General features: G+C 47.4%; 6 protein-coding genes across 6 annotated transcripts; 4 read left to right on the forward strand and 2 right to left on the reverse strand.

Annotated features, from left to right (window-relative positions):
- Window positions 1-18: 18 nt before the first annotated feature.
- PADG_00418 (uncharacterized protein) lies at window positions 19-1,809 on the reverse strand (the record flags this gene model as incomplete). Its single annotated transcript, XM_010757516.1, has 1 exon — window positions 19-1,809. The coding sequence occupies one exon, from the start codon at window positions 1,807-1,809 to the stop codon at window positions 19-21; it is 1,791 nt and encodes a 596-aa protein (XP_010755818.1).
- An 855-nt stretch (window positions 1,810-2,664) lies between these two features.
- Window positions 2,665-5,275, forward strand: PADG_00419 (uncharacterized protein; the record flags this gene model as incomplete). Its single annotated transcript, XM_010758039.1, has 2 exons — window positions 2,665-3,075; window positions 3,146-5,275. 2 exons carry the CDS (start codon window positions 2,665-2,667, stop codon window positions 5,273-5,275), a joined length of 2,541 nt encoding a protein of 846 aa, XP_010756341.1.
- A 1,528-nt stretch (window positions 5,276-6,803) lies between these two features.
- PADG_00420 (uncharacterized protein) lies at window positions 6,804-7,193 on the forward strand (the record flags this gene model as incomplete). Its single annotated transcript, XM_010757517.1, has 2 exons — window positions 6,804-6,824; window positions 6,915-7,193. 2 exons carry the CDS (start codon window positions 6,804-6,806, stop codon window positions 7,191-7,193), a joined length of 300 nt encoding a protein of 99 aa, XP_010755819.1.
- Window positions 7,194-8,705: 1,512 nt separating this feature from the next.
- Window positions 8,706-9,886, forward strand: PADG_00421 (uncharacterized protein; the record flags this gene model as incomplete). The annotated part of the gene is made up of 3 exons (XM_010758040.1): window positions 8,706-8,895; window positions 8,974-9,047; window positions 9,122-9,886. 3 exons carry the CDS (start codon window positions 8,706-8,708, stop codon window positions 9,884-9,886), a joined length of 1,029 nt encoding a protein of 342 aa, XP_010756342.1.
- A 987-nt stretch (window positions 9,887-10,873) lies between these two features.
- PADG_00422 (uncharacterized protein) lies at window positions 10,874-11,908 on the forward strand (the record flags this gene model as incomplete). Its single annotated transcript, XM_010758041.1, has 3 exons — window positions 10,874-10,956; window positions 11,088-11,174; window positions 11,293-11,908. The coding sequence occupies 3 exons, from the start codon at window positions 10,874-10,876 to the stop codon at window positions 11,906-11,908; spliced, it is 786 nt and encodes a 261-aa protein (XP_010756343.1).
- A 332-nt stretch (window positions 11,909-12,240) lies between these two features.
- Window positions 12,241-12,537, reverse strand: PADG_00423 (uncharacterized protein; the record flags this gene model as incomplete). Its single annotated transcript, XM_010758042.1, has 1 exon — window positions 12,241-12,537. The coding sequence occupies one exon, from the start codon at window positions 12,535-12,537 to the stop codon at window positions 12,241-12,243; it is 297 nt and encodes a 98-aa protein (XP_010756344.1).
- Between the last annotated feature and the right edge of the window lie 640 nt (window positions 12,538-13,177).

The following is a 13,177-nucleotide window of genomic DNA, read 5'->3' on the forward strand; positions in this document are numbered from 1 at the left end:
CTTTCCTGTCTCAAATATTTACTTCCCCGTAAAACCCTTCTGCCTATTCTCCCTCTGCCTCTTCCCCTTCGCCGCCTCCCTTCGCCTCCTCTTCCACGCTCGATTATTTTCCCCCCGATTCTCCCAAAACCACTTTGAAAACTCGCTTTCTTCCTTTCCCTCCTTTGCAGCATTATCATCGGCACACGCAGTCGCAGGAGGTTTTGGCGGTGTCCCCACAACATCATCGCCGTCCCTATTAGGGTAATCATCAATATCCATCCCATCACCGGTGTCGTCATCATCGTCACGGTTGTCTTCGTTGCCGTCATCTTCTTCTTCATTATCACTCCAAAACCTACTCTTATTCGGTGCCACAGTGTCAGGAGTCGGGGCTGCGCTGCGCACGCCCCGCGACATCAGGTCCAGTTTCGTAAAAGGGGTTTGGGGCTCTCCTGTGTTGAGAAAAGAGTGAGAGTGTTGGTTTCCTGCGACTGCGGTATCAGAGTCACCCTCTTCGATGTTCCTGTCATCGTCACCGAAGAAGCTGAATTGGGTATTGATTTCCAACGGAGGTTTTAGGTTGTTGGATTGACGGTGATTTGCGGGGCTTTTGAAGAGGGCTTCGAGGGGATGGACTTCCGTGGCTGACTCCGGTAATTGTTTGAGATTGGAGTTTTGGAGAGGGGATTTCACTTCCCCGGTGATGGTTTTGGGGACCGCGGGCTTGCTAGGGCTCGGCGTTACAACGATAGATGGCTTGGCGGTGGCTTTGGGAGTGAGGCTTGGTGATTTAACTTGTTCGTCTTTCTCATAGTCGTCGTGATTCTCCTCTTCTTCGTCTGAGGATGAAGACGAAGACATCGAGTCTTCCCCCCTGGAAGACGTACCGGAGGAAGATGCATCGTCATCTTCTTCATCAGAGGAAGTTTCAATAGAAGAGCCACTCGAGGACGTCTCGTCGCTGTCGACCTCAGTGGGCGAGGATTCCTGAGGAGCGACCTTTTCTACCGAGAGATTGGTGCTGTTCTTATTCTTCCATATCTGTTCCGACTTTTTAAGTGGTAGGTTTGTGACAGCGTTCTCCGTGATAACGAATTTCTCTTTGACATTTCCGTTGCGGTCAACCCACCCCTTTCCATCTAAATACTCACTGGTGAGACCATCTTCAGCTGGCTTCTCACCAGTCCTGAGAAAACTTGGAATGGTGGTTGATTTTTCAAATTCATGCACAATCACTTCACCACCTTTCTTATCTTTCCTCCTTTTCTCAGAAGATTTCTTCTTCTCTTTCATTGCATCAGTGCGATTGGGAGGCACTGGCGTCCGGAACAGGCACTCCGACTTTTCTGTATATTTTGAGCGCTGAGGTTTGCGCTTTTCGCCCTTTTTATCTGATTTGCGACTGCGCTTGTCACGACCTGCAGGTTCTGTCCAACCGCGTTTTACACGTCTTTCTTGAGGCAATTCGTACCCATCAACAACATTATCCGAGTCTCTCCGCTTTTTCAAAGATTTCACCGGTTTAGACAGGGGTGAAGAAGAACCGGGAAGAGGCGCTTCGTCGTCGGGCAGAAGGCGTTTAGAGGGCCGTGCTTCTTGTATCTTCAGCCTTTTACCTTTCAGAATGGAACCATTCAACTTTTTCACAATCTTGTCCGCCTCCATTTTAGGTAGATTGACAAATCCGTAGCTGTTCTCTGGGAAGGTCTGCACGGAATGGTAGGAAACGTCCCTCGCAGCCTCGCGAACTGACGGCGGCAAGATAGCTTGGAGCAGCTCTGGTGTCAACGGGGAGATATGGAGACGGGTAGTGCCAGCGCTTATCATCGTGACCTCATACCCGTAGACTATGTTGCTGCCCTTGTCATCGTCGTAATCGACGGCATCAAAAGTGTCTTGTTGAGTTGGTCCTAGGGATACTAAAAAAGTTATTGTTTGCGGCCAAAACAATCAATGCCGTATTCGACGTATTTGGCGTATTTAATACAGTTGTGTAATTTACAACTTGTCACGTGACTGGTAAAGCGGTGAGGAGGGAGTCACCCAACCGGGACGGCAGGCGCTGGCAGAATGACCAACTTTGAGACAGGCCAACTTCCAACTGCAGCCAACAAACAAAGCCTAACTCCAGAATCGCCCCAATATCCGGAGTGTTGGACTGCGACAACACCGGGTTTCTATAAAGCTAGCTTCTAAGGTTATATTTCAGAAAAGCGTTGCAGTCGATCCAGAGCTCTTTTTTGGTGTCACTGTATGTCCATCCAACGCTATCTGCTTTCAAAAAAGTCTCCCTCTTAGCCTGGCTGTATATCTCATCCAGCTGCCCAGGCGAAACCGAAGTCATCTCATGACCTAGTCGAGCCAGCTTGTATCACGTCTGCCGGACGGACTCTCTTCTTCCACGTACTCTGCTATGGTTAAAAGGCTTGTCGCTCTCATGGCCGGATCTTCGTTGTTATCGTCGCGTCCATCAACTGGTCCGATTACCCCTCCCATCATCCAATTCTAGGTCGTCACTTACAGTATCCTCTCATTTCCTGCTGATTAACAACGTGCACTGTCGACCAGAGGGAAAGCTTTCTGAAGTTGTTCTAAGCTTTGTTAAATTGGTTAAATTGGCCCTGACCAGCTTCTTTCATTTCCTTTCACTTAACACCGCATAAAGCCTTCCCCCGCCGGACTATGGGAAATACCGCCACCAAGGAGGCAAGACCTCCCTTATTATCCGTTTCCAGTCGGCACAGTCATGGTCGCGGCTCGACCAATGCTTCAGGGGCCAGTGGAAGCCCAGGTCAGCAACATCATCATTCGGAGAATTTGAATCCCGGTGTCTCACCGAGGCCATTTCGTGGGAGTCGACCGGATCTTTCTTTCCTTGGGATCGGTCAAGGGGTTGATAGAGATGCTCCTGTTGAGCGAAGGGAAACAAAACAGGAAAGGGAAGCGAGACGGCTAGAAAGAGACCGTATCGCCAGGGATAAGGAACGAGAACGCAGCATGAGAGAAGAACATGTGGATGGCGGCTATTTGGTTACACAAGGCATTTATCCTGGCCCAGAGGATTTCAACAAAGCAATTGTACGCCAATTAATGGTATGAGTGTGTTCTTGCGAGGATTGATATCATTAATCTAGCCATATACGTAAACTAACTTTTTGTCTAGATTGAACGGCGACTTGCACCTTTTTGGAAAGGTTTAGAGGAGTTTTCAGAGTCATGGACGGAGCATCAACTGATGGCTGCGGCGAGAGGGCTTCCAATCCCGGCTCCTGATGAAATCCCCCCTGAATTAGAATATAAACTCTGTCCACGGGCTATAGAAGGGCAGGATTCGCCAGAGAAGAATCTAGCCAACTTGACGGTTCCCATCACGTCCAGGTCGCAGTCATACAATTCCGATACTTCTTCCGGCTCTCATCCCACATCTCCTGCCGTTCCTGTCCAACTTCAGCTCCCACCAAGTGGTTCTGGCTCATCCAGCACACATCTCTTCCGTGGTCGTGCTAAAACTTTGGTGTCCCTTACTGCATCTTCCAGAGGATCCTTACCGGCAGAGATGGCTCCAAGGGAGATGCAACTTCCAAAAGACCCATTTGTTAATGGGCAACCTATTGAAGCGTACCTCTATAAAAGTCCGACTGAATGTCCTATCTGTTTCCTCTACTATCCCCCTTACCTCAATAGAACGAGATGCTGTGATCAAACAATGTGTTCGGAGTGTTTTGTCCAAATCAAACGAGCTGATCCCCATCCCCCGGAACGGCGACGGCGCAGCCAAAATGTACAGCCCAGTCAAACTGCAGAACCACTCTTCCAAATCCCACACCTACATTCTACATCCGCACCACCTGCAACACAAATCCCACAAATCCCACAGCAAGACGTGCAACTGGTATCCCAGCCGGCTGCATGTCCTTTCTGTGTCCAGCCTGATTTCGGTGTTACCTACTCCCCACCTCCTTTCCGAAGGGGTCTTAGCTACATCCCCGGTCACAGTCTGAATAATATTTTAACCACACCAGCATCATCCTCATCGTCCGTCGCGTCTGGGAATGCGAATTCACCATCCGTACCCACACGTCATCGCGCAACTTCACTATCTGCGAATTCCCCTTTTGTCATAACAACAGATAAAATTCGCCCGGATTGGGCTCAGAAACTCCAAACGGCACGTGCACAGATAGCTAGGAGATCTGCAGCCGCAACTGCGTTGCACACAGCTGCGTATTTATCGCGTAATACCAATGATTCTAGAGGTACGGGAAGCAATAGAAGGCGTATGTTCAGACGAACAACTGGTCATGGATCAGACAACACAACTAACCAAACTGGCTCTGTTGCTCTCTTGACTGAGCGACGGGCTTCTACTACAGGTCGCGAAAATGAATCTCCAGCGAATAGTATAATCAATGTAGCTCCTGCTCGCGCCAGCACGAGACGGAGTAGAATGGACGAGCTCGAGGAGATGATGATGATGGAAGCTATAAGATTGAGTCTTGCGTCTGAAGAGGAGAGGAGAAGAAAGGAAGAGAAGGAAGCCAAGAGGGAGGCCAGGCGTCGAGAAAAGGAAGCTAAGAAAGCAGAGAAGTTAGCCAGGAGGACTGGTCTTGACAGCAACAATCCTAGCTCCACGGCTTTGGACGCTGCTGGGAATAGAGCAGATGGCGCTGCTACCAACAAGCCGCATCCATCTAGTACAGCACATGATCCATCGAGCTACAAAGGTAAAGGTGTTGACCGGCCCGAAACTCAGATTGAGCCTCCCCAAATCGATTCCCCATCTCCGGGCCCGTCGAGGCAAAGTGTAAAGTCCCCTGGTGATGATGAGCTTGGCTCTATTTTCGGTTCTCCATCGAATGCCGCGGCCAAACGCTCGCATCTCCGATATATCTCAAGTGCCTCATCTTCGGATTCATCTTTAGTCGAATCTACTTCTGGTGAGCAGATAGGAACAAGTTTCGTTCCCAATGCCAGTAGTTCTGCTCTTGAACCCCTTCTAGGTTTCCGGAGTCTTGATGCCGTCATTGGCGATGAAGATAAAGGAAGCAGCTCTAACGATCACCTCGAGCGCGTGAGGCCAACGGAGCCTGTGAAATTCGATGATTATGCGACTCCATCTATCACCAATCCAGCGCTGGAGCAAAAGCCAGCGTCGACCCAGGAAAACACCTCGTCGATTTCACAAGGTCCAAGCTTGAGTAAGGATGAGAGGGATCTTGCTGATAAAGAGCTGCAGGCAAATTCTGTGGAAATTGTGCCAGAAGGCAGTAATACTATGGAGGCGGCAAGTTGAGATAGGCCTCCTCTCACAGGGAAGTCCGATTGCTCGGCGGTAACTGGCTGCTCCTTTTTTACTTTTAACAGCCACTTTATTGCCTAATCCTACTTAACTTTTACCTGACTCCTGGCTCCTAAATTTAACACCTTCAAGAATCCACTTACTCTCATCCCCATGCTTATTCATCTCTACTCCACAAACCTGCCCAATTATTTCCTATGTTATCTTTATGATGAAAAACCCGAAACGAATACGTATGCATATGGTTTTACCAAGCGCAAAGCTATTTTTTGCCCCCCTGCCTTTGGCCTTTTTCCTTTATGTTTTGCTTTTATTTTATTTTTACTCATTTTCTTCATATCGATCACTCGTTCCCTACTGTATATGGGCGCTGGCGGCTTATGTCTGTGTCTGGTCTTTAGTTCACATGGATCTGGTAGTATTGCTTTTCTGTTTGGTTTTATTTTTTGAAGTTGCCTGTGGCAGAATCACGGCTTAACCATCATAATAGCTACCACCTCTCCCCTGATTGTTTCCTTTGCTTCCCTTTGAGAGTGTGTCCGTTTGACTTTTTATGTTTTATGGCTCCTGTAAATGTAGATAAAAGCCACTGCTACTCTCTTATAGAGGCTATGCTATTTCCTGTGCTTCTGATATACATTCATATTGCGCAAAAAAAGCTAGTTCGCCATTAAATCGAACACACGTTTAAGATATACCTCTTTGCAGGGCACATGTTCCATTGGTAGCTAAAACCCACTACATATTTAAGTAGGTGCATGCTCACAGTTTCTTGGAAGCAGGTCAGGGTGATAATAATATCTGCAGCTGCATAGACAATTTACATGAGAGGAATCCCCAGGTTACTGCAGCGACTAGATATCATGTGGAAGCCTGATTCAGCGGTCAATCATAACTATATGATGCATCCCAAGCAAGAATGTATTTATTAGCATGCTAATGTTTCTAGCATGTCCTATATCGCCTTTCTTCAAACTGAGCACCCTGTCCAGTCCCAATACTTACGGTTTATCTCCACTTTTCCAAATAAACGAAAAAGTGACTTCACCATTCGCGCACCTTGACGGCAATCCAACTTCTGGAGATCTAGTTCTTGGCTAAGGGCGATCGGGGGCTGGTGGTCCTGTGTGATGGAACGGCTGTTAAAGCCCCGTTGAGATATATAGGCAGAAGTGATGATGAAGTGGATCGATCTTAGCATTGAAATCATCCAATGTGAGCAGGATGTATATCGATGGCTAGGACACTGCGATGGTGTGGTCCCCTGCAACAGCACTTCAAAGACAACCATTCACCTCCATGGCAAATGGCGGCCTACGTACAATATTTAAAGGAAAACCAACCCCCCTAAATCCCATTTTCAACTTTCATGGTTCGGCCAAAATGTCTCGCACCCTTGGTCATATAAATGGGCGCGCCGCTGTTACTGTAGCAGATATTGCCAGTCGCAATTTTCTCCTTGCATCTAGATTTGCGATTTTACAGAGTGATCCATTTTGCCTCTGGTTTCCTGGATACCAACATGGAGGCTGTTGACGACAATGTATATTCTGATCAGACAGATATTGGAATATTATGAGCTGGTATTTATTGGGTTGTAACTGGAGAGTGTTCTGGGTTTGATCTATTCAAGGATCCCCCCCTGGATGCCTCCGAAGCGACGTTGTCACGAAGGACAACTCCCACTGAGCACCGGAAACATCTGGCTCGGATCGATCATTCAGAAATGTTGGACCAACATGGTGCATTTCTCAAAGTAGACTGTCTTTCAGAGACATCGGATTCCATCAGCGTGGATGGTCACTCTGCTCAAGCAGATGAGAAAAACAGGAGTTTTGCCAGTCAGAGAAGAGGGAATGAACACAAGGTGCTGTCTGACCCTTCAAAGATCATTCAAATTCCTTCATCGTGAACAGCTTACTTCTTTTCGTCACAGAGAAACAGCTCGATACATCTCATCGACATGAGAGATCCAAGTCGTGATACTGGACGGTGAAACTGCTCTTAGTAGATATGACACGGTTCTATATATATACATATATACATATATTCGATCTAACACATCAAACGGGGAAGTAGAGAATTTGGTCTGTTCATCATTCTCCACAGCAAATTCTCCTAGTTCAGCCGTCTTAGTCCAGCTCCAGCCCGTGATAGGTCCGAATGTCTCTTCTTCTCAAGCGTGTCGACCGAATTGCACTACACATGAAAAGGGAAAGGAAGAATACTGTGGATGGATGACTGCTCGGTATATTATGATGTTGAATAACCCCCTAATTAATATCGAGCATATCTATATGGGCAAGGGATGTGAACGCCCCATTGAATTAATCAAGCCCACTCACTCTACACCAGGGCACGTACGTCTGCAGGCAGCTGAAACAGTCTCAAATGACATTAACCTGTCAAGTAAAACAACAACACGGCAGAGCAGGGCTGGACAGGGAGTCTTATTAATAATTAAAAGTAGTTGTTTGCCTTGCTGCCCAGGAGGGCCTTGTAGGAAAATCACTTAATAAGACAATAATATAGTTATAGAAATCCCCAAAATTAATAATAAAAATAAAAAAAAAGGGCTCACAGCGCAAGGATCTGACCATCCCCTTTCGCAAGGCCTGGGTTAAAAGGTAATCAGCCAATAACAGTCTGTTATCAATTCAGGTGTTGGCATTCCAGCCCCGATTAACAAGAAATGATTTGTCGAGTGAGTCAAAGAACCAAATAAATGTTCCAAGCCGTTAATTAATTACACATTTAGAGTCTCCTCAAGGTTATTTATTATTAAGAAGATTATTACGTCGATCCCGTATCCAAGTGAATGACAAGTCTCTTACCTGGGCACCGTCCTTCAACGTCTTCTTGACCCGGTTTGGATCATAATAAGAGAAAAAGAAAGGGAAAAAAAAATAAAAGGAAAATGGCTGCCTATTGACTCTAAGACCACACCCACAATTCTCCCCCGCCGACTGACTGGTTGGCTGACTGGACTGGTCTTATCGATGAGTTGACTGCTGCCCTGCGACGCCTTCAATCAACCTCTGGACGCTTTGATCCCAGTACATACTCCGACGTCAGCGATACTCAACAACCAGCGATACATACTCCTCAGACACCAGCAGACACCAGCAGACACCAGCAGACATCAGAAATTGGGATCTGGCCGCAGATACTGCCTCAAATGAGCCAATTGGAAGCTTTCCATCCAGTCTCTGCCTCTTGAGCTAAATGCCCAACGGGCCCCCCGGTATCCACTAGATATCTAGTTCAGACAACCTACTTAAAGTCGGATTCCCCTCAAAGAAAATATCGGATACATCCTCATCATTATTAAGTCAATTGTTATTATTGTGAGAAGGAAGAAAAGAAAAGGAAAAGGGAAAGAAAAAAAAAAAAAAACCACCACCACCACCACCAGACATCTACGATGGCTCCCGATCTAAATTCTGTTCCTCCGTCCCCGCTACCCCGAGGCACCACCGGCTCGACTTCATCTCAACCTTCCCTCTCAGCATCTCGACGTGTCTCGCAAGTCATGGGCCCACCTCCAATTCCTCATTTTCCCACATCTCCCAGTGTGCCTGTGGGCGATAATACTGGTGTGGGAATGGGACCAGGTACATGTCCTCTACACGCGCTTACATATCTCTTTCCCGGATTTTACTGCGTACTAACAGTGTCGACTTTTCTACCAGGTCCACTCCGACATCCTCGCCCTCTAACGGTCGCTGATCTACATTTGGAGTTAGAAAAAGAGCAGGAAGCAGTAGTACGTGAAAATCTCCTTTGTCGAGCATAACCGTATATCTGTCGAGAGCCACCTCTGAACGAACATGATAACAGGTCAATCGCCTCACACGGGAACTCACTCTCCTCCGCCAACAGACAGCCTCAGTAGCATCAACTGCATCCTCAACGTCAACAAACGTCAATGACCCGTTGGATCCGCAACATCCAACGCCATCACGCCACCGATCGTCTTCCAGCATTAGTTCTCGGAGCATTGCGGGCGCGACATCAGGAGCCTTGGCAGGAGGGGTAACAAGTATTGCCCCATCTCGCGAACGAGACACACCATCCTCCTCGCGGCCGTCCCTAGATATAGCCCGGGGAAGCCTCAGCCGTGAGGCATCCGTCACGTCACGCCGACGATCTGGCAATGCCTCCCCATCCCTCTCCTCGTCGTATCAGCCACACAACGAGCCTTTCCCATATCATCTTTCTAACACCAGCTCTTCCCACACCTCATCGCACCCATACTCCAACTCCCATCGCCCTTCATTAACATCCCATGCCGTCCCAAACCCAACCTCCCAACCACCTGCCACGACAGACCACGCACGATCCGGCTCCATGTCATCTCCCGCAGCCATGTCACGGTACGAAGAGGCTGCCCACCACCGCGCGGAACTGGAAGCCGTCAAGCGCGAAAATGAAATGCTTCGCCGTCGAATTCGAGAGCTAGAATCCAGTCTGAGGGATTATCGACAACCGCAGTCCCCTCGACAGCGTATGGAGAGCTCTGGAGCTACGTCGAGTCTCACGACAGGTCTGCGCGAAGCGTCGATTGCTGATCCATTGTCAAGCAATGAAGCCCAGGTGCCGTAAAGCGGCATTTCTCTGGGGCAGATTTTGCTTTAAAAAAAAAAGAAAAAAGAAAAAAGAAAAGAAAAGAAAAACAAGAAAAAAACCCACACGCCGATAAATTGGCTATCCTTCACCTATATGACCATCAACCGCTACCCGATTACCATTTTCAATTTATGCTGCAGCTGCCACGGGGAGGACGGGCGGCTAGTCCAGTCTAACAAACCAAAACATAGTTATCCCGCGATCTCAGATTGATATCCAACCACAGTCTTATGCCCTAGCCCGTTTCTAATGACCTTACTTTTCTCATTTTTTTCATTTTTTCATTTTCTTTCCTTATTTTATTTTATTTTTATTTTTGGCTTTTCTCTCTTCTTATTTTCTTCACGATCCTATTTCTTTTTCGAAAATATGATAGGTTGTTTTTTTATATATTTTTTTTTTTGACAAAAACTATATGTGATTTCTTAATTTCTGTTTCCCAGTTTTAACTGAATTGACGAAGTATCTGCTTTGAAAATGAACTCCGTTTAATGTACTGTATTGTGCTTGTAAGATCCATCCTCGAAGGATAAGACCCCTGCATTTCCTCCCGGAAGCACAGAGCACAGAGCACAGAGCACGGAGGAGTACACAATGCAAATAAGATACAGTCGTTGGCCTCCGCGTTGTCGTAGCTTTGACGAACATGCACGGAAGTACCCTCCAACCGGTTTTAATGGGGTGCGGAACCTCGCAAAGCTCTACGTCAGACTCCTGTGGCTGGATGTGGCTTGATCACCTGTTAATGCGCCAAGTTGGGCCAAGTGGCGCAGTCTCAGGTTCCTTCCCTTCACAAACCTGTTCCTATTTAACCGCGGCGGATTCCCCCGACGTCAGCGTTTGGATGATTTTGTATTATTTTCTTATTCTGCTGGAAACCAAAATTTCTCACCGCAACAGTATACAGAAGCAAACCCTCTTGTCCACTGCTTACATCTCTGCTTGCTGCCATTATCGTCAACCATGTCCTCGCATACCACCGTTCACGTTTCGGATATCTCGCCCAAGACGACCGAGAAGGAGGTGCGGGACTTCTTTAGTTTCTGGTATGTCCCCTCTATTTCCTATCTCATTCGTTATGGGCGGAACATATATCCCAAAACTTGGCCGGTTGTCCTTCATTTTGACCTGTGTCGATTCTTTAGAATATTACAACAGCTAACGATCTATATCCCAGTGGAAAAATCACTTCTCTGTCAATTAGCCCAAGCTCAGGAGAGCCAGATGCTCCTCAATCTGCAACAGTGACGTTTGAAAAGGAAGCGTGAGTCGTCCACGAACAAATCTCCCCAAATCCCCCCCCCAAAATACCCTCGACCAATCCCACAACGGGATGGGCCTTTTAAATCTTGGTCACAGCGTATTTACTTTACATCATCCAGCGCCGCTAAAACCGCGCTCCTACTCGACAACACCCAGCTCGGTCAATCCTCTGTCAAAGTGACCGGAGCCGCAAACATCGACGACCTCGCTGGCGGTAGATCCACCGACGCCTCTGAAGCCAAAGATGAAAACAACCACCTGCTCGAGCAAGAAGACAAGCCCCGCTCACGGATAATCGCCGAATACCTCGCGCAGGGCTACAGAATCAGCGATACGGCCATCCAAAAGGCCATCAGCCTCGACCAGAAACACGGCTTCTCCGCCAAATTCCACCAGATCCTTAGCGACTTCGACTCCAAGTTCCACGCCACCGATAAGGCCAGGGGCATCGATTCTAGCTACGGCATCACTGATAAGGCTGCCAGTGGTCTGCGGGGGCTGTCTTCGTATTTCGAGAAGGCCCTGGATACGCCCACGGGACACAAGATTCGGGATTTCTATCTGCAGAGCGATAAGCAGATTAAGGATATTCATCATGAGGCGAGACGGTTGGCGGATTTGCAGAATGGGAAGGCGCATAAAGAGCATGCGGATGTGACGCAGCCAGAGAGAACGGCTCCTGCGAATTCTTTGGGAGAACCTGCTGCTGCCACGGATGAGCCGAAAAAGGCATGAATCAATGGATGGCGGTTGTCGTTAGGGGGTGTTTTCATTATTAATAGTTATGTCTTTCATGAAAATTTTCACGAATGAACTTCATTGTTTCTCCAGCATCCTTATAATACGACAATTGCTCAAGTCCAGAGACTCGCGCAGTTCCCAAATTTTCGGTTATTCGTTTTACTCAAAAATTATTACCCTGTGTTTTATTCCCAATTTGGTAGTATGATATGATACAATACATATAGCATGAGATGACAATGACAATGCATACGAGATAACGTAGTTAAATTAAAACACAAAGCGCAATCGATTGAATCCCTTTTAACCCCTCACAAAATCCACCCTCACCTCATCCCCACAACCCCCTTCTCCAACTTCCTCCTCGACTCCTCCTCGAGCGGATGCACTGGGTTACTCAGCAACCTCACATTGCACCGACTATCAACAGCCGCACCGGGAACATCGCCACTACCAGTACGTCGACCAGCTGCAAGGTTCTCCATTGGCTGCTCTGCATCCGACCCGTGTCCGTCTGTGACAGTTTGTTCCGCCTTTCCGGTCCAGCCCGGGATGTCGGATTCCTGGGGCCCCGTTTGGCGAGATGGAGATGGGGATTGGCGGCCAGCGTTGGGGGCGGACATTTTTTTTTTTTTTCTTTCTTTCGCGGTTTTTGCCCCTGTTATATGGGGTGGCTTGCATGTATGTGTATGCGTATATAAGTGGCGTAGAAGCTTGGATAGGCCGGGTATTCTTTGTTGGAGGTCACGTAGGAAGACGCAATGTGTGTGGTTCTTCTTTTGATAGACATAGGGCTAGATATCGTAGTTGACTAAAACCCTTTCTTTTCTTTTCTTTTTTTTTTCAAAAAATCTGAATAGGAATACCCTGTTTCGGTAAGTATAAGCAAAACGGGGCGTTAGGGGCCTCCGATTAAATATATGGCTGTGGAGTTGTATGATATCAACTTTTAGAAGATTCAAAGCTCTGAAACCTACAGGCATTGGGGCGTTTTGACGAGATTGGTGCAACAACCAGCCATCATGATGACGTCGGGGGTGATAAAAGCTGGAACCCAACCCCAGATTGACTAAGCAATTCAATCATCAAAACACCGAATTTTTTGAAGTACAGGTTGTTGAAAGGAGTTGGAACTGGACTTCGGTTAAATCATCCCAGTCATTCAGGCATCTATTGGAATAGCCATTGTCCCAGCTAATTCGCAAGTATATATATACACACAAAAGCAAACAAAACACACACACACACAAAAGCAAATAAAAC

The sequence above is a fragment of the Paracoccidioides brasiliensis genome, assembly GCF_000150735.1.
Source record: "Paracoccidioides brasiliensis Pb18 unplaced genomic scaffold supercont2.1, whole genome shotgun sequence".
Taxonomy (NCBI): domain Eukaryota; kingdom Fungi; phylum Ascomycota; class Eurotiomycetes; order Onygenales; family Ajellomycetaceae; genus Paracoccidioides; species Paracoccidioides brasiliensis.